The 19569-nt window shown below is 42.1% G+C and overlaps 2 protein-coding genes and 1 non-coding gene across 12 annotated transcripts in view; 2 read left to right on the top strand and 1 right to left on the bottom strand.

Annotated features, from left to right (window-relative positions):
- Positions 1-19281, bottom strand: part of KIF1B (kinesin family member 1B) — a 149187-nt gene extending 129906 nt beyond the window's left edge. For 3 of the 10 annotated variants that reach the window (XM_060088944.1, XM_060088946.1, XM_060088947.1), the window contains exons 1-2: positions 18928-19281; positions 2911-3091 (exon numbers count right to left, since the gene is read on the bottom strand). In XM_060088944.1, the coding sequence (XP_059944927.1) occupies positions 2911-3016 (106 nt within the window). In that variant the 5' untranslated portion in view covers positions 3017-3091; positions 18928-19281. Of the gene's footprint in view, positions 1-2910; positions 3092-10892; positions 10980-18927 lie in introns of all 10 variants that reach the window. The other 7 variants (XM_060088949.1, XM_060088948.1, XM_060088950.1 and 4 more) reach the window with 4 other exon arrangements.
- On the top strand, positions 1419-1520 carry LOC132484747 (U6 spliceosomal RNA). The gene has a single exon (XR_009531300.1). It is a non-coding gene; the product is annotated as a U6 spliceosomal RNA (small nuclear RNA).
- Positions 10444-10729, top strand: LOC132477364 (small nuclear ribonucleoprotein G-like). The gene has a single exon (XM_060079712.1). It carries the CDS (start codon positions 10469-10471, stop codon positions 10727-10729), a length of 261 nt encoding a protein of 86 aa, XP_059935695.1. The 5' UTR covers positions 10444-10468.
- Positions 19282-19569: the final 288 nt, after the last annotated feature.

The raw sequence follows: 19569 nt of genomic DNA, 5'->3' as shown, positions 1-19569 counted from the left end.
GGAGCTAGCAAGCCACAACTAAGAAGCCAGCGAGCCGCAACTAAGGAGCCCGCCTGCCACAACTAAGGAACCAGCAAGCTGCAACTAAGGAGGCTGCAAGCTGCAACTAAGGAGCCTGCCTGACGCAACTAAGACCTGGTGCAACCAAATTAATTAATTAATTATTTTTTTAAAAAATAAAATATAGGGCTTCCCTGGTGGCGCAGTGGTTGAGAGTCCGCCTGCCGATGCAGGGGACACGGGTTCGTGCCCCTGTCCCGGAGGATCCCACGTGCCGCGGAGCGGCTGGGCCCGCGAGCCATGGCCGCGGAGCCTGTGTGTCCGGAGCCTGTGCTCCGCAGCGGGAGAGGCCACAGCAGTGAGAGGCCCGCGTACAGCAAAAAAAAAAAATAAAATAAAATAAAATAAAATAAAATATACAATGCAGTCAAGACTGCAAAATAAGTTACTATTATACCTTACCACTAATTAAAAGGAAAAAAACTACCTTAGAAAAAGATAATGCTACTTAAACTATCTCTTGAAGGAAATCTAACACAAGTTACTTCTAGGGAGAGGAACTGGTTGACTATGTGATGGGGTGAGAGGAGTGTTTGTACTGTACACTCTTTGTACATTTTGGATTTCATACTCTCTGAATGTTTTACCTATTCACAAAAATAAATCAAAACGGGTGAAATTAACGTAATGCTATTTGACCTTGACAATGAATATAAATTTATAACTCATTTAAGATGTGGGCATTCTAAAATGATCTGTCATCAAGAAAAATGTTAGTATTATTTCTTGTACTAATAAACATTTTCCATTTATTTTTATTATATGATAAAGTGATTTTTGCATTCGTGGATATGGCCTTTTAATATGCACTTTCTCCTTAAAAGTTTTTAGTTTAAGATTTCCAACCCTATAAAGAAAGTAGCAATACCCCAACCATTAATAAAAATCCATTTCCATGACACTGGGGATTCCTGGATAGTTCAGCATGCAAAACAGAGGAAAGTATTTCTTTTCGGAATCAGTTCTGGCTCCTGATCCAGGATTTCCTAACGTCCGCACTTTAAAAGAACTTGTGATACACACCAGCATATTTAGAGTCAACACCAACAGTCAAAAATGCCTCCAACTAGGGCTTCCCTGGTGGCGCAGTGGTTGAGAGTCCGCCTGCCGATGCAGGGGACACGGGTTCGTGCTCCGGTCCGGGAAGATCCCACATGCCGCAGAGCGGATGGGCCCGTGAGCCATGGCCGCTGAGCCTGTGCGTCCGGAGCCTGTGCTCCGCAACGGGAGAGGCCACAACAGTGAGAGGCCCGCGTACCGCAAAAAAAAAAAAAAAAAAAAAAAAAAAAGCCTCCAATAAGTTATAGTTAAATGCATTTTTCAGAAAGAAACAAGGGGCTCAATGATCAGGTTTTAGTGTGCTCATTTCAGCAATACCTATACTAAAACTGGAACGATACAGAGAAGGTTAGCAAGGCCCCATGCAAGTTTTTACTTATACTGTGTAAAACTTAATTCTTAAAATGAAACACAAACGATAACATAGCTTGAATGAGTGACATTTAGGAATATAAACATTTGTTAGAGAACAATACTGAATTTTGCATCTCTTTTTACAATTATTCATAGGATATATAATTCATAGAATCACTGGCACAGCTGACAAATGTAAAGCACAAACAGTGGTACAGCAGTTTAGACTCCTACTTTTGAATCTTTTTTTAAAAAATAAAATGTTGTGAGTCCTATTTAGCAAGTTCAGAAAAGTATGTAAGCAACAGAAGGTTCAAAGTTGTATATGAGGAATCTGTATCAAAAAATAAACGGCGAACTCACAGTAACGGAGAATGATGGCTGGGGAGTGGGGGGAAAAAGGAGATTCTGATCAAAGGGTACAAACTTTCAGTTATAAGATGAGTTCTGGAGACCTAATGTGCAGCATGGTGACTATGGTTAATAATGATGTATTGTCTATGTAAAATTTGCTGAGAGTAGATCTCAAGTGTTCTTACCACAAAATAAAAGGTAACTATGAGACGTGATGGATATATTAGATTTTGCTAATCATTTCACAATGTATAAACATATCAAAGCACCACACTGTAGACCTTAAATATATATAGTTTTATTTCCCACTGGGAGAATCCTCTACACAAAACAGTGGCCCACAAATACATGAGATCAGCATGTTTCCTCAACAATTCAACATTAACTTGAATCTGAAAGAACAACAATTCAGCTTTATCACAAAGTTATAGGCTTTAAAACAGTAGAACCTACATCTATTTTAAGTAATAGTTTGCCTACAGATCCATATCAAGTAACTAATTCAAGTACCAAAAAACCCTTCAGTTTTGAAGGGGCTTCAAATGAGCTTCAGTCATTTTTCACCTAAGCAACTATATAGGGAAACAAGCTAGGAAGCAATGACTGATAATTTTTAGTAATAATTTACAAGTTTACTATCTGTTTTAGCTGTATCTGTTGTTCAACTCAAAGAACCATTGTAAGGAAGCAGAGTAGGTGTGAAGACCATCTTGGCAAGCTCAAGTGCTACTTAAAATCAAGAAAGCAAAGTAATCTTGGAGGCTCAACAGGTATATTTCACAGCATCATTTACTAAAAATCACTGCTTACACCTTTACTATCATTAAGATTTCAACTTAATAACACTAGCTAAATTCGTTCAGTTCTCTAGGGACTTCTCAATTGTAAAGAAGAAAATAAATAGTCCATATTTAAATATGCTACAGCAAATATCACAGGGGGAAAACATTCAATGGATCATTCAGAACAGCAAAGTTCAAAGCGTTAATAGCCAAATGTTCATTTATTCTGATCACGGCAAGCAGGAAAAGGGGGAAGGATAAGAAAATGAGACAGAATCGATAGAACACAACATGAACTCACTGGTTGAGTTGCCCTGCATCTGAATGATGCACTTAGATTCTTTGCTGGTCTCTCGAGAATTGAAGGGTCGCACACGGACAGCCACCTTCACTGAGGCTCCCGACATTCTGATGGTCTTGTTATATATATGCAGTCCAGAAATAAAGAATCAAATCTTCTTATGAAATTATGTTCAAGTTTCCTTTAAAAAAGAAAAAATGATTCATACAAGATAGTCAGAATTAAAGTAAGCATGGGCTAATTTGAGCATATGAGCCATTATCTTAGTACTATTTGTTTCCATTTCTAAAAACCTCATCCCTTTTCTTCCCTATAAATCTTATATTCTCAACCGTAAATTATCAGATAGAAAATAAAGACTGTAATTTGTTTTCCTGTTCCATTATCTCTTTACCATGCCTAAAAAGTCCCTAGACTTAATAATAAAAAAATTAACTGCAAAGTAACAAACGTCTTCCTTGCTCTCTGTTTTTCAGGATCAGTCTTCAATAATATATGAAAAAAACCAAAATGTTTATTTGTTAAAGAGGGTTCCTTACACAAGTAACTTGCCATCTGCAGAACAACTTATTACTTGTCTTTAAAGAAATGCACTGAACTTTTTATATCTTAATTTCAGTTTGAAACATCCAGTTACATGATGTATATTTAAACAGCAAAAGGACAAAGATAAGCTCTAGCTAGCTTCTTTAACTATAGGTATCCTGGGATTCCTTTAACTTCTATAAACCCTTTCATATGTATCTCATTTGGCCCTTACAACCATCCTGTACAATAAGCAGAGAAGGTTTCAAGAGACCCAAGTTCTATCCTCTGACTCACGGCAGAATCAAATCACTATATTTCACTTTTGAATGAAGCCACAGGAAAAAATGTGAACATTTTTTAGAGGAATAGTTTCCCTCCCAACAGAACAAAACGAACACTATTCTGTGAAAAGAACCCACATAAATAATTTCCACAAGAAACAACAGATCTCAATCTGTACTGTATCTGTTATATAAACATCTTCAAGAAGAACTGAACAAAAGAAAAAACTAAAAAAGAAAAATACTTATGGGTCCAATTACCAGGGAACTCCAACAGAACTTAAACCTAAAAACTACAAATAGAACTACCATATGACCCAGCAATCCCATTACTGGGCATATACCCTGAGAAAACCATAATTCAAAAAGAGACATGTACCAAAATGTTCATAGCAGCCCTATTTACAATAGCCCGGAGATGGAAACAACCTAAGTGTCCATCATCAGATGAATGGGTAAAGAAGATGTGGCACATATATACAATGGAATATTACTCAGCCATAAAAAGAAATGAAATTGAGCTATTTGTAATGAGGTGGATGGACCTAGAGTCTGTCATACAGAGTGAAGTAAGTCAGAAAGAGAAAGACAAATACTGTATGCTGACACATATATATGGAATTTAAGAAAAAAAATGTCATGAAGAACATAGGGGTAAGACAGGAATAAAGACACAGACCTACTAGAGAATGGACTTGAGGATATGGGGAGGGGGAAGGGTAAGCTGTGACAAAGTGAAAGAGCGGCATGGACATATATACACTACCAAACGTAAGGTAGACAGCTAGCGGGAAGCAGCCGCATAGCACAGGGAGATCAGCTCGGTGCTTTGTGACCGCCTGGAGGGGTGGGAGGGAGACGCAAAAGGGAGGGGATATGGGAACATATGTATATGTATAACTGATTTAATTTGTTATAAAGCAAAAAATAAAAAAATAAAATAAAATAATAAAAAAAAAAGAACTTAAACCTGACCAATTTTTTTCCACATAATTAAGTAAAGGTTAGGAATGCTAACCTCCAGCTGAACAACTACTAATACTTTCCACAGGAAAAGGCAAAAATAAATACCTTATCTTATTTTCTAACAGCACTATCACTATTTGAAATTCTTGTTTTTTGGACCATGTCTATTGTCTGTCTCTCACACCACCACCAGAATGCTCAGACACCTTGTTTGCCAGCACTTAAAACAGTATCTGATGAAAGAGCTCACTACATGTTTGCTGAAGGATGGAATTAATGAATTATATTTCCCAATTGTGAGAATTATCTGTTCAAGTCTTCTACCTGGTTTACTGACTTTTTTTGTTTGTGCTTCAAATGATTACAATATTTGTTGATATTAATCTTTTTATATTTGCTGCAATGTTTTTTCCAGTCTGTTTCACATTTTATTTTACAATAAACAGATGGTTCTTTTTTTAATACATCAAACATTTATTTTAATCACATTTATTAAATGAAAGCTTAGAGTTATTAACCCTTCCTATCTATACAGCATGACCTATAGTCAATAGTTGAATACTTTGCCAAAAGAGAGTGAATGAAGCATTCACAAAAAGCAACACACACAACACATTTCAACCCCCCAGAGTCCACTTTAATATACAGCCATCATCTCAGCACTCAGTATGTCCCATTATCTTCTCCCCGAAACGAGCAATCTCTGCCAATCTTCCCATTTCTATCTGGACCCATACCATAAATCTTGGAGTCACCTTTACTTCCTTCTCTTTGAATCCTTTCATGCGTGCTAACATTATTAATGAAACACCATAAGAAAACTTATAAAACATAGATTTCCATCCTTCAATCCCTCCCTTCCTCTCATTCCCATTGCCCTAACCTTAATCCATGTCCTTACTACCTCATGCCTAGTGTACTTGCAAGAAACTAATCTTTGAGCTTTTAGATTTAATTCGATAGTCCTTAAATGGGGGGAGAGGGGCAGGATTTGCACAAAACAATAACACAGGGGTCTTTTGAAAAGCAAATGACCCTAGCCACCCCCCTTTTGAGATAGGGCCCAGGTATGGGTTGTTTTGTTTTGTTCATTTTCTAAAGATTATGTTGTAAACCTCCAGCTGAGAACTCTACTCAACTGCTTAACCCTACTGCAATATTAACCTTTCTAAAGCATGACTTTCTTTTTCTTTTAAAGACTACATCTTTTTTTTTTTTTTTTTTTAACTTATTTATTTTGGCCGCGCCATGCGGCATGTAGGATCCTAGCTCCCAGACCAGGGATTGAACCCGCGCAGCCTACATTGGAAGTGCGGAGTCTTTTTTTTTTTTTTTTTTTTTTTGCGGTACACGGGCCTCTCACTGTTGTGGCCTCTCCCATTGCGGAGCACAGGCTCCGGACGCGCAGACTCAGCGGCCATGGCTCACGGGCCCAGCCGCTCTGCGGCATGTGGGATGTTCCCGGACCGGGGCACGAACCCGTGTCCCCTGAATCGGCAGGCGGACTCTCAACCACTGTGCCACCAGAGAGGCCCGGAAGTGCAGAGTCTTATAAATCACTGGACCACCAGGGAAGCCCCCTAAAGCATGACTTTCAATTGCACTTCCAAACCCAAGAACCTTTTCTTACTCCCCAGCACTTACAAGATCAGTCAAGGTACTCTGTATTCTAGTCAAGCTCCTTTACTATTCCACACACGTTCTTTCACACCTTCTAACAATTTCCCCCCTACAACAGATCTATGAATCTTCATTTTCTCCTCTACTTGATGGCCCAGCTCCAGTCTTAACTCTTCCAAATGACTACCCAAACATTCCAGGAATCACTGGTATTTCCTACAGCACTTACAGTCCCAAACACATTGTGAGAACACTGTTATCATTTTACACGACTATATTCTAGCTTGTACGTTCTTTAATAGCTTCCCAAGTGAATATCCTATTCCTTCAAAAATCTCTTTGAACTTGGGTTCCTTGAAAAAGTGGCTAATTCCAAGTCTGGGCAAGAAATTTCAAGATGATTCTGGGACATCTTAGTATGACCACAAGCAAGAAATCAAAGACTAATGGGGTCATGGCAAAAAGACACAAGTGCCAACTTAAAGGAGCTCCCACTGGACAAAGATGGGATAATTGGAGCATAAAAATACATACATACATACAAACACACTGCATATGGACTGAAAAACATTAAATATATAAATTCATGAGTTCATAACGATACTTTCAAAAACCTCATTATTCTGAAAACTGGCAAATAAAACAAAAGAATGGAGCATGCGTCCAGTCTGTGTATCCTGTATAAACTATATTCCAGGACAGTCAAACAGACAACGAGGACAAGCTCTTCTTTACAGAAGAAGTCTGACTAATAAATGCAGAAGAAATGACAGAATTAGAATGTTACCAATTCCCAACCCTACTAACATAACGGTTTTCTGCATCATCACTATCTACTAAAAAAGCCTTAAACGAAAGGTTGGTTGATATGGGAACATTATATTGTATGAATTAGGCTGAACCAAATGATCATCAATCTTAACATCACGAAAAATGGGACACGTAGGTGGCCTATGCCTCCTGAGGTGCTGCAATAGGAAACACATGGCACCACCTAGTAAATATTATCCCACTCCTCTTTAAAAAAAAAAACAAACTGATAGAAACAAGCCTCAGTTTATAGGACATATAGGGAGCAAAGAAACAATTTAAATGATACCTAGAAGATACAATCAGCCAAACCCAGAATACAGAAAAATCTACAGTTCAAGTCACCCAGTTTCTTCAATTAAATAGCATGATTTGGGGGAGAGGGGTGGTAATAAAAGAGACTTAAATGTTGACAATTAATGAATATTGTAGATATGTAAATTTAAAAAAAACAAAACTTTCTTCTTTTGTGTTCTATTCAGTGCCTACCAAAATGTTCAGTGCTGCTAACTAACTTACAAACTGAAAACAAAGGCTGAAACCTGCTTGCTGAGCTTTAGATCATAAAGTACTATTTAGATATAAAGTACTAGGAGCCCAAATACTGACCTCTTTCCTATTTCAAGTCCCCCCCACGTATACCTTTCAATAGTTGTTTCACTCTTCTACCCAGCTAGCCTCCTGGCATACCGTTCAACCTAACACACCCAAAGCCCAAACATCTCTCCACCTCCCCCAGCTCTTCCACCTCTTTTCTATTTCTTTTAATGTTCTCACCATTCTCCTGTTCCCACATAGGCCAAAAAGCTTGCTTCCTCTATCCATCTAATCAACTGCCAAATTACATGGCTTCCACCTATAAAATGTCTCTCCATTTCTACCACCGCCATACCATCCCTTTTACGCCTTCAAAACATCTCACCCAAGACCGTTAATCATCTTAACCACTTTCTCTCTTTCTTCCTCCTACCCCAACCATACTACACAATACTGCCATTTTCATATATTCCATCCATACTATGCAATGCTGCCAGATTCACACTCCTAATGCACAGGTCTCTTCATATCACTGTCCAGTTTCTCTACTGTCTACCAAGCAATGACTGAACTTCCCACCAGTGGCACTCAATGTGTTCTGTAACATAAACCACCTATTTTTACAAGCCCACAAAACACTGCCTTCCATCCACTTTCCTTAACAACCACCCACCAAAGGGTTTCCTGAAAGCATCTCATGTTTTTCTGTCCCTGTGCCTTTGCTCCAATACTCCTTCTACCTACTGTACCCTTCCTCCTCTCCTGTTCTTCTCAAAATCCAACTTTTCTTCCAGGACCTTCTCATATGCTACTTATTTCTAAAGCTTTCATAGATTCTCCCCACTTTGCAAACTAAATGCAAATGCTTCTCCATTTAATACTTCTCAACTCATTGACCTTACCTAGGGCAAAATGAGTTATTTGTTTTTCTTTTTTTTTAATAAGTTTATTTATTTTATTTATTTTGTTTTTGGCTGTGTTGGGTCTTCATTGCTGCGCACGGCCTTTTTCTAGTTGCGGCGAGCGGGGGCTACTCTTCTTTGCGGCGCACGGCCTTATTGCAGTGGCTTCTCTTGTTGTGGAGCATTGTAGGGTGCACGGGCTTCAGTAGTTGCAGCACGCAGGCTCAGTAGTTGTGGCTCACAGGCTCTAGAGCGCAGGCTCAGTAGTTGTGGCACACAGGCTTAGCTGCTCAGTGGCATGTGGGATCTTCCCGGACCAGGGCTCGAACCCGCGTCCCCTGCATTGGCAGGCAGATTCTTAACCACTACGCCACCAAGGGAGCCCTGTTTTTCTTATCTCTGCTGTAAATTTTAAGTTCCTTAAGGACAAGACAGAATTTTAGTCATGCTTTTAGTCATTCTTCTTTGGAAGTGATAGGTACATTTTAAAATTACTTTCCCCAAACAACCTGAACCTAAGTACATTTTTTTTTCTGATTTAACTGTCCTGTGGTAAAACTGAACCATCTTCACAAGTGAGTTAAAATTTTATACAGTAATGAGAAACTACCGTTAAGTGGACTACAGAAAGCTTTACTTTGTTACTTCCCTACAACTACAAAGAGTATCTTTTATAATGGATGTCCATCAAATTAGTTTCAAAACTCCCTGAGCCTTTTAAAAAATTACCAATTATATAAATCTGAAATCAAGTTTAAATTCCAGTGAGAAACAATAATTACAGAATATTTTTAAGAAGTTATAGGAAAACAATAAAAATTACAATACATTTTCCAGTTTTATAGAGCCAAAGGCAGGTAGGAAAGGCAACCATACATACTCTAAGTCACTTGCACAGCCTCAGTTCTAGGCTGTTCCTCTGACCAGTTTTCCTTCTTTATGACATACGATTAGAAGCATTAGGAAAGTGGAATGGAGCAAAAATTCCAGAAGCCTTCACTAACAGTAAAGGGATAATAAAACATTTAGATCTAATTCATTCGAATTTTTCTAAATTTTTGCACAATTGCTTAGCTTTGACCTTGTGCAATTCTCTCTTGCCCTCAGAGGCACTCTGAATTATTAGGAGCCTAAGGAGAAGACTAAATGACTTCTCAGCAAAGTGAAAAAACAAGAATGAAATAATCTTAGATTTTTGGTTGGTTGGGTTTTGTAATATCCCTTTTTTATAGAAAACAGCCAGGGTTATATTCCTAAAACAGGGGTCAATGCATGTCATTCCCTCTCCTTAAAAGCATTCAGTTGGTTTCCATGGCCTCAGAACACAACCTAAAAATTCATGAGCCTCCACAACCCAACCGCCTTCCCCAGTCTGTTTTCACTGCCCAACTTTAAGGCTTCTCCACCAAGCACCTCTTACTACACCAAGCATGTGATGCTTGGAAGCTCACTCTCCCTTCTAACCTATTACAAGTCCATATCTTTTGAGGACAAGGTCAACTGTCACCATGAAGCAGGAAGCATTAAGTCATGTGTTCCTTAACATCCCCCTTTCTAAGCTAAAAGTCATCCCTTCTTCCTCTTTGCTCCCTGAAAATGTTGTGTTGATTCCTCATTTTTCTACTTATTTCATTCTGCCCCACGTTGCCGTCAGTAGTTTACTTAACTCTCATACAGCGATACTTTATTCAGTACATGTTTGTCACAACTGAAAACAGAATTTAACCAAGAAATTCAGTCTTTTAAATTCAACATTCACACAATTTGCTACATCCCCGCAAATTTACAATATCAACAAGCAGTCTGTTTAAAAGATAATCTTTTCTAGTGAATTACATTTTAAAGAATGAATTAGGGGTGAGGGACAACTCGAATTCCGTTTGGAGGCATCTTTGAGCTCGTCGAGTAGACATCATGAGCAAAGCTCACCCTCCAGACTTGAAGAAATTTATGGACAAGAAGTTATCATTGAAATTAAATGGTGAAAAAAAAAAAAAAAAGAAATTAAATGGTGGCAGACATGTCCAAGGAATATTGAGGGGATTTGATCCCTTTATGAATCCTGTGATAGGTGAATGTGTGGAGATGGCAACTAGTAGGCAACAGAACAATACTGGAATGGTGGTAATACGAGGAAGTGGCATCATCATGTTAGAAGCCTTGGAACGAGTATGAACAATGGCTGTCTTCACCAGAGAAATCAACTGCTTCCACATGTGCCCTCTCCACATTTTACTATGATGAAAATTGGGTCGTGTACATCTTCTTACTGAACTTTTTTGTTAAACTTCTGTTAATAGTCAAAAAAAAAAAAAAAAAAGAATGAATTAGGGAATACCTGGCAGTCCAGTGGTTAGGACTCGGGTGCTTTCACTGCCGAGGGCCCAGGTTCAATCCCTGGTCAGGGAACTAAGATCCCACAAGCCTTGCAGCACAACCAAAAAAAAAAAAGAATGAATTATAAGAAAGAATAAATGTATACTCCAAAATAAATATCTGTAGCTAATGAGCCCGTTTTGAGAGGGTGTGAAAATTTCCTTGTTATTATTAAAGTTTTGCATCTCTTGGTCTAATACTCTCCTTGAGGACCAAGCAGGCTTTAGGATCCAATATTCTGTGTCACTGACCATGCCTATACTGACAAAATGGCCCCCAAAACGTGAGAATTCATTTTTGTGTGTGTATGAATTGTGTGTGTGTATGTATGTCTATTCTTGGTCTTTGACTCTGTGGATAAAAATCAGCCATGAGCCAAGCTGTGAAAGCTCAAAATGGATCACATGTTAGAAAAACCTCTTTCTGCATTCTAACCCAATGCCAAGAATCAGACTGCACAGGAAGTTTCCTGACAGATCAGATTTTCAATCTCAAGTGATATTACACTAGCTCAGTCAGGCTCCCCAGCTGTTTTAACCACTATAGGAAATAACCTGAAACAATGTTTAGATTTATTAGACACATGTCTTCCTGTCACTGCAATGAAGAAATCAAGAACCTTCCTTTTTACTGGTGACATGCTTTTATTCTCATAAACGAAGAAGTACATCCAGAAACAACAGCTCCTAAGGCCTAAGGCTTAAAATAAACTACTCTAAAGTTTTTCATTGTTTTCTTATCTTTCACTGTTTGGATGGTTAATACTAAGCTCTATCTAATAAGTCAATTCATTTTAGTATCTGAAGCCACATCCTATAATTTTTTTTTTAGCAGATCCACTGGGGGCTCTGCCACTCAAAACCCAATATTCCACTGAAGCTCTTCTATTGTCAAAGTGGATGACAACAGCTACTCCTGGAATTGTCTGGGTTAAAATGAACTCAGCTCGGCTATGATGTAGGAATGGAAGTTTCAGTCAGAGGTTAAATCAAATTTGGTATGAGGCCAGGTTCTTTCTGAAATCTGCCTGTGACCACACCTACCTGCCTGGTAGGTAGCTCACTAGCTGGGCAGGAACGCAGGTCAGACTTTTCCATGTGTCAACAATGTGTCAATCTTGCCACATAAGAAACCAGTACCCAAAGTTTAATAGGTATGTTTTCATTGAGATGACAACACAGAATACAAGTATTCCAGGTTCTCACCAGGGTTGTTAAATAATGAGTTTTCTGCTGGCATACTCAGACTTATCTGTGCCTAAAGTTATATACCTGAACCACGTTAGTCATATCCTTCATAGAAAAGACTTAGGTTACATTTTAATGTTGTATTCTCAGTGCGGAAAGCAGGTGGATTGCTTTTTTAAAACAGGTCTTTGAAGAATATTTCTTCCTTTTACTTAAAGACCTGCTGAAAACACTTAGTACGTATATCCTTCTATCAGGATGTCTATAACACTTTTCTCTTAGAATTTCTTTAGAATTCATTACCAGAAAAAAAGTTCCTCTTGACAAATCATTAGCTTTCTTTTACCAGAATGAAGTGTATAATTTCTCTTTCCCTTTTTATCTGGACTTTCAAAAGCTTCAAAACTAAGTTACAATAACCACACTATACAAACTTACACATATGCAAATTGTTGTAATTTGTATATTTACTTTTTCCTCCTGTCACATAGATTTTGTTTCTTCTCCATGTTTAACAGCCTCACCGTATACATAGTATTGTGGTAAGCTGCTCAAAACCTTTTTCAAAGCAGTAAGTGATATAAATTATAACTAAATAAAACTTTCCTGTAATAGCCTAATGTGCTATTTATTTTAACATTGAAAATGTTATGTTGTCAAAATTCTAGTTCTTAGAAACAAAGTAAGCCTTTAAAAGTTATACAAAAATTTGTGTTGAATGAATGATAGCCATGTGAATGGCCAGAAAAGCACGAGGCCCAGGAGACTGCAACCAGCCCCACAATACAGAAGCAGACAAAGGCGGGAGTGAAGTGAGCAACACTTTCAATACAGCACAGGCGTGAGGCGTGCCCCCCGGTATCAGCAACAAAGGGCTGGAAACCAGAGCATGAGCAGTGTTGGTGAAGTGGGGGGATCACTGCAGCTAGTCTGTGGTGGGCTGGGGAGTAATTAGGAGGCAAGGAATTGGAAATGCAAGTATCCTCACTGTTTCCAGAAGCTGGCTGTGAGGACAGGAGAGACAGCCAGGAGGGAACAGGAATGAAGCAGGAATTTTTCTCCTCCCCACCCCATTTTATTAATACGAAAGACTTGGATGTTTCTATCCTTTATTCAGCAGCTATTTATGAGGTGCCTACAATGTGACAGGCAGTTCCAGGAGTCTGGGATAAATCAGTGAACAAAACAGATAAACATCCTTGCCATGGAGGAGTTTTCCTTCTAGTAGGGGAGAGGGGACATTAAAATAATAACTTAAGTTATTACACAGAATGTTCGGTGATTATAAGCGTTATGAAGGAGGAAAAGTACAGCAAAGTCGGGAGGCTCAGGAGTGTGGCTGGAAGGGGTGCCACGCAGGTGCATAAATGAGGTCAAAATAGGCCTGTTGAGGTAGTGAGGTTTAAGCAAAGACCTGAAGGAGGTAAAGCAATCAGCCAAGCAGATTTCAGGGAAAGAGTGTTCCAAGCAGAAGAAAGAGTCAGAGCAAAGGCCCTATTGTGGGACTGCGCCTCCTGTGTTCAAGGAACTGTGTGTGGGGAAACAGCGAAAGAGGGAAAGAAAAGTAGCCAATACAGCAAGTCCCCAAAGATTAGGAAAGGCAGTGATATACAAAACACAAGCCAAGGGGTCAGCTGAAGTCAGAGAGGGTAACCTTCCCCTTGAGACTGGAGGAAAGAGGGTAAGAAAGAAGGCAGAATGTGAGTGTTTGGCGTGGGGTGGGGGACAGCAGAGCCAAGGACCTCACTATGGAGAGCGAGGGTAGTCTGAATTGTTTTCTAATTATGGTAGGAAGGAAGGCATCAGAAGTTTTCAGTATTTCCTCAGGAAAGATGCCTGCTTGGTACATGATTATGTGATGAAGCAAATGAGGCTGTTCTGGCTCCTGCATAATTATTTCATGCTAATACAGCAGGCAAGCTTGTCAAAGCAGGTACTGCTGTGGTTGGTGTTCAGAGTTGTTGTATCCAAGGAATGTATTTCCTCAGAAAAATAAAATCAAATGAGGACTTGCTTTTAACTTCAGAGAAGAGAAAATTAGATCAAACTTATCAATTCATTCAATGTCAGAAGGCTATAAAGATTTATGGGCACGGGGAGATCAGCTCGGGGCTTGGTGACCACCTAGAGGGGTGGGGTAGGGAGGGTGGGAGGGAGCAGCAAGAGGGAGAAGATATGGGAATATATGTATATGTACAGCTGATTCACTTTGTTATACAGCAGAAACTAACACAACATTGTAAAGCAATTATACTCCAATAAAGATGTTAAAAAAAAAAAAGAAGGCAGAGAAGTTTCTAAGCAAAGGAAAGGGAAGTGGGGGAATCCACGCCTTTTCTTTCCTATGAGGCTATAGGTAAGGTTTATGCCAAGTATGGGGCAGTGGGGAGGCCTAACTAAAACGGTCAAGATTTTTGAAAAGCCAGTGTGGAGAACGGGGGAGGGAACTGAGCAGAAATGCTTTGACAGACACCAAAGACAGACTCAGGGGAAACCTAAGACTACACATCAACTGTGGTACCAATCCCCAGCACTGTGTGAGGTTTCTCCATGACACAGAGTAAAAAAGGGAGGCTACAGATGATAGGAATGATGCAAGGCTGGCATCGGCACAGTGGGTCTTGCAGAACAATAAAGAAGAATTAAAAACTTCAAGTGCTAGTAAGAAAATGGCTGAGGCAATGCACCCAGAAATCACAGTGGAGAAAAGGAAGACAAAGAAGTAAAATCTGAAAGGGGCCAATGGACCAAAGACTTGAGGTGGGAGAACACACAGCAACAGACTACTAAAGTGAGAGCTGTAAATTATCATAGTTGAAGATCTGAAGGTGATGACATGTTAGAAGATATGGTCACAATACTGAGTTACTGGAACAGAATGAAGCCAACGTTTGCTTGAGCTGAAGTCAAGGAATTTTAAAGTTAAGAGTAGTTATAAAGGAAGATCAGCATAGTGGTCACTTACTACTTACTTCTAGTGACCCTGGGGAAGTCATTTAGCCTCTGTCTCAGTTTCATCTGTAAAATGGAGATAATTGTATCTATTTTATATGGTTGTTATAAAGATTAAGTTAGCGAGTAAATGTAAAATAAAGTGGTTAGAAAAGAGCCTGGCACATAGAAAGAGCTCAATATGAGTAAGCTATTTTATCATTATTGTTGTGGTGGTTGTTGTTTATACAGTCACGGAAGTCTGCCAGGATGATGTCAGAGATTCGGATGGAAGGGAGAAGCAAGCCAAGTCGTCAAACAGAGCAATGGTAGGTGATGGTGTAGTTGAATGATACACTTTGGCGTAAAAAATGTGATATCATAGGTAAAAAAATTCTAAAATCTGGGCCTCCCTGGTGGCGCAGTGGTTGGGGGTCCGCCTGCCGATGCAGGGGACACGGGTTCGTGCCCCGATCCCGGAGGATCCCACGTGCCGCGGAGCGGCTGGGCCCGCGAGCCATGGCCGCGGAGCCTGTGTGTCCGGAGCCTGTGCTCCGCAACGGGAGAGGCCACAGCAGTGAGAGGCCCGCGTACAGCAAAAAAAAAAAAAAAAAAAAAAAAAAATTCTAAAATCTATCAGACATTTACAATCTTGTGACTTAAAACACATATACAAACCACTACAAAATAATAACAAAAGTACCAATCGAGTATTAGATAGTTAAGTATTATATGGCAATACAGAGAGGGAAGAGGCTCTGACTGAAAATCATGGAAACCACCATGGCAAGGGCAGCAATACACTAAACTGTACTAAAACAGAAAGGAGTTGGAGTTAACTTCATCTTACCATATCCATAGGCATTTGATAAAGTGAAACTTCCTTGAGAGTAAAGAACTAAATCTCTACACACACTCTTAATTAACTGGTAATGAATGTCGTAGAAGTGAGCATAAACGAATTACTGGGCCATTAATCGAAAAGTCCAACTCAGAAGTCCAAAGCACCCTTGGCAGGTTTTTGCTATTACAGTCACATCTGTTTCATTTATCTTCTACTGATGAGCTGCACGAAAAAAAAGTTCTAAATGTGTATTTATTCACACTCTTTTATGAACTCCAGAAATTCACCAGTATCTGTACCAACAAGGCCATCTTTTAAAGAGAACTACATGAAGTAGACATGCTATACCTTTCCCTTCAGAGCCTTGTGAAATTACATCACATCAGTTTACAAAACCAAAGGGATATGCTTACTCCTGGAAAAGACCTGCTGTGATCAGCAGCCTGGGAAGAGGGTTTACAAACATGGCAGGGGCCCTTTGTTGTCCTTTACTTTGTACCCAGGACAAGACCAAAGCGGGATGTGAGCTAGAAAGCTTTGGCCTTGGAGAGACTCTGTTGGCACCCTTCTTGGCAGTTTATTCCCTGCACATATTCAAAGTGGGAAAGAGAAACGAGAGAAAAAAGGAAAACTGCATTCATATCTGGTCTTGAAAAGGAAAGTTTGCTTAGAAGCTGTACTTAATTGGATAAACTTTGGAAAAACATTCATCAGGGCAGAGCTGCACAGACTCACAAAATCTTGCCTCTAAATCAGACTCACAACCAGGTCTGATTTTACCAAATGCTGAAATTATGTTTAACCACAATTCTTCAGATCTTTTCTACTAATAAAGTCAATGTCAAAATTTAAATCTTAGAAATATTTCTTAATTGGGGCATGGAATTTAAAAACAGACATCCTGTATTTCTCGCATGTTAACACAATGCAAAAAACACTAATTTCTGTTGAAGCCATGTTTGATTCAACCAAGTTTTAAAAGGAAAACTTAATGATAAAATAAAAAATAAGGGCTTCCCTGGTGGCGCAGTGGTTGAGAGTCCGCCTGCCGATGCAGGGGACGCGGGTTCGTGCCCCGGTCTGGGAGGATCCCACATGCCGCGGAGCGGCTGGACCCGTGAGCCATGGCCGCTGGGCCTGCGCGGCCGGAGCCTGTGCTCCGCAATGGGAGAGGCCACAACAGTGAGAGGCCCACGTACCGCAAAAAATAAAATAAAATAAAATAAAATAAAAAATAAAGTGTTAAGACTTTTCTTAGAAAACCTTATCTGAAAATATTTAAGTAGTTCAACTTTAGTTACAGGAATTTATTCATTAAGAAATGGAGTTTGAATGAAAGCGAAGGGCACAAAGAAGGCGGGCATGCCATTCTCCAGGATTTTTCCACGTCCAAGATGTAGGAAAAGATTTATATGCTCACACTGAATTCTTATTGTTCATATCCAGATCTTTTTTACAACGCCAACATGTGTGCAATCTTCATATTCCATCCTTAAACTGTACATTACCAATTTCACTTGCCTCATAATCCAACCGCTATACCAAGTTAATTAGGGAGCATCACCTCGCTTCTTAGAGAACACAAGATTTTATTATGACTAAGCTGAGCTGACAAAATGCCAGCCTTTATATAAAATACCCACCAGGATATCACCTCTTAAGAGCTATTCAGATCCAATCACCATACTTTCATGGGGCTCAGACAGACCCATCTAAGACACAAAACATGTTCAGTATCAGCAGAACAGCTGCCTAGAACAGTAAGAGATATGTGAGCAAGGGATCTGTTGACAATCTAATTTCAGCTACCTCGAGATTCCACAAAGATGACAACCTGCGGCCTCAGAAATACTGCTGCAAGCCTCTACAATCATCAGAATATTCCAGTTTACTTCACCTCTGCGTACTGAGCTACTCTGAACATCTATCCACCCGACGCAACATACTAATTCCAGGCCTCCATCCTGATAAATTGGCCTTAGCAATCCTCAGATCTGCCTCTGTACAAGTCAGGCATCATCATCCCTTCTGTGTCCATAGCCCTGGTCATAGAAGACGAACACAGAAACCCATCATTTCACCCCAACAAGAATGGAATCTTGAAGGCACTCTGCCCTGGAAGCTCAATTAGCAATTCACCAACGGGAAAAAGTGATTTTGGAGTTCCATTCTGGTTTTAGGGCCCGGAATGTTTTGTGTGGCACGAACAATGACTGGCTGGCTGGAGCAACCTCCCAACCCCCCCAGTTCGGCTGTGGTGCGGCCCGTCACCCTGAAAGCTGCCAGGGCTGTCACTCGGTGCCTTCCAGAAACCGGACCTGGCTCCTAAAGGATTTGTCAGATCATCCTCCCAATATGGCTGCTAGAGTAATCCCGGGCTGCTGCCGATCGCCGAGACCACGCCAGCCTCCCCACGGCTGGCCAGCATCCAACAAGCCCCCTCCCTTCCCACCGCGCCCCTCCTTTCCAGTCCTTGCACCATCGGCTCCCCCCTCCCACGCGATACCCGCTCCTGCCTTCATCTGGCAAAAGGGCCCAACCACATTCCTAGCCGAAGCCCCGATGCCAACCAAAACGGGGGAGAGGGGATGGGGGGAAATAAGAAAGGGTAGCTTCAAGACGGAGCAAAGCCGCAATATGCGCAGAGAGCCCGGCGAATGGGCCGACAGCGGCGGCTCGGCTGACCTCTGGGCACAGCCGGAGCCTGGCGGCTCAGGGGGAGCAGAGGGCTGGTGCGGGGCGCTGCGGGGGACCCGGCAGGCCGCTGGACCCAAGCCCGGGGCTCGCGGGGACGGTCCCCCACCCCCGAGGCCGAGGCTCCCCAACCCCGCCCCGCCCCACCCCACCCGTTGCCCCGGTGGGGCAGCGCCCTCAGTACTCGCGGCTCCGGCCTGGCTCGGAGCTTCCCCCGCTCGGACCCCGCCGGCCCCTGGGCCGGCCGCCCCTCCCCCCGGGCGGCCCCCTCCTCAGGCCGGCGGCGAAGCGCCCCCCGCTGCCGAAGCGCCCACCGCCGCCCTCCCCGCCCCCCGCCTTACCTCAGACGCGCTGCAGACAGACGGACGGGCGGGCGGGCCGGCCAGCCAGATCAGCAAGCGCCGCGGCGCGCGGGGGCGCGGGGAGCCCGGCACCGACGCTCCTCAGCGCGAGCAGCGGCCGCCGAGAGCCGCAGGGCGCCGCTCGGCAGCCCCATCACGCATCGATCCAGCCCCGCACCGAGGGCCGCGGCGGGCGGAGGGTGGGAGCGCGGGAGACCGGGGCGCGGCGAAGGGCCGGCGGTGGCGGCTTCGGCAGTCGGGGAGCGGCTCGGCCTCACGCTGGCACCTCCCAAGACCGCCGCCGTCTGACTGCCCCGCGTCGGTCCTAGCGAAGCTCCGCCTGCAGCCGCCGGCGCCGGACACCGCCCGGAGCCCGGCCGCCGCGCGTCACCTCCGCCCGCCCCGGCGCCCGCGACTGACGCGGACAGCGACCAATCGGAGTGCAGAGCTCGGGGTGGCCGGCCAATCGCAGGGGAAGCCGGAGAAGGGATGCGGCGAGGAGAGGCGGAGACTGCGGGGCGCCTCCTGGTGGCTCAGAAGCCGGAGCGGGTGCGGGGGTGCGGCGTGGGTGAAGGCTGTGCCCGGAGTCCCCTCCAGGTTGACCCCCGAAGGGCGTAAGTCGGCAGCAGGCGCGCCGGGCTA

This window comes from Mesoplodon densirostris, chromosome 2 (assembly GCF_025265405.1).
Source record: "Mesoplodon densirostris isolate mMesDen1 chromosome 2, mMesDen1 primary haplotype, whole genome shotgun sequence".
In the NCBI taxonomy this organism is placed as follows: Eukaryota; Metazoa; Chordata; class Mammalia; order Artiodactyla; family Ziphiidae; genus Mesoplodon; species Mesoplodon densirostris.
Note: the sequence above shows the minus strand (reverse complement) of the source record. Positions and strands in the feature narration are given on the sequence as shown.

Bases quoted from the DNA above. Each gene is read 5' to 3' on its own strand.
- LOC132477364 (XM_060079712.1), top strand. From the start codon at position 10,469: ATGAGCAAAGCTCACCCTCCAGACTTGAAGAAATTTATGGACAAGAAG.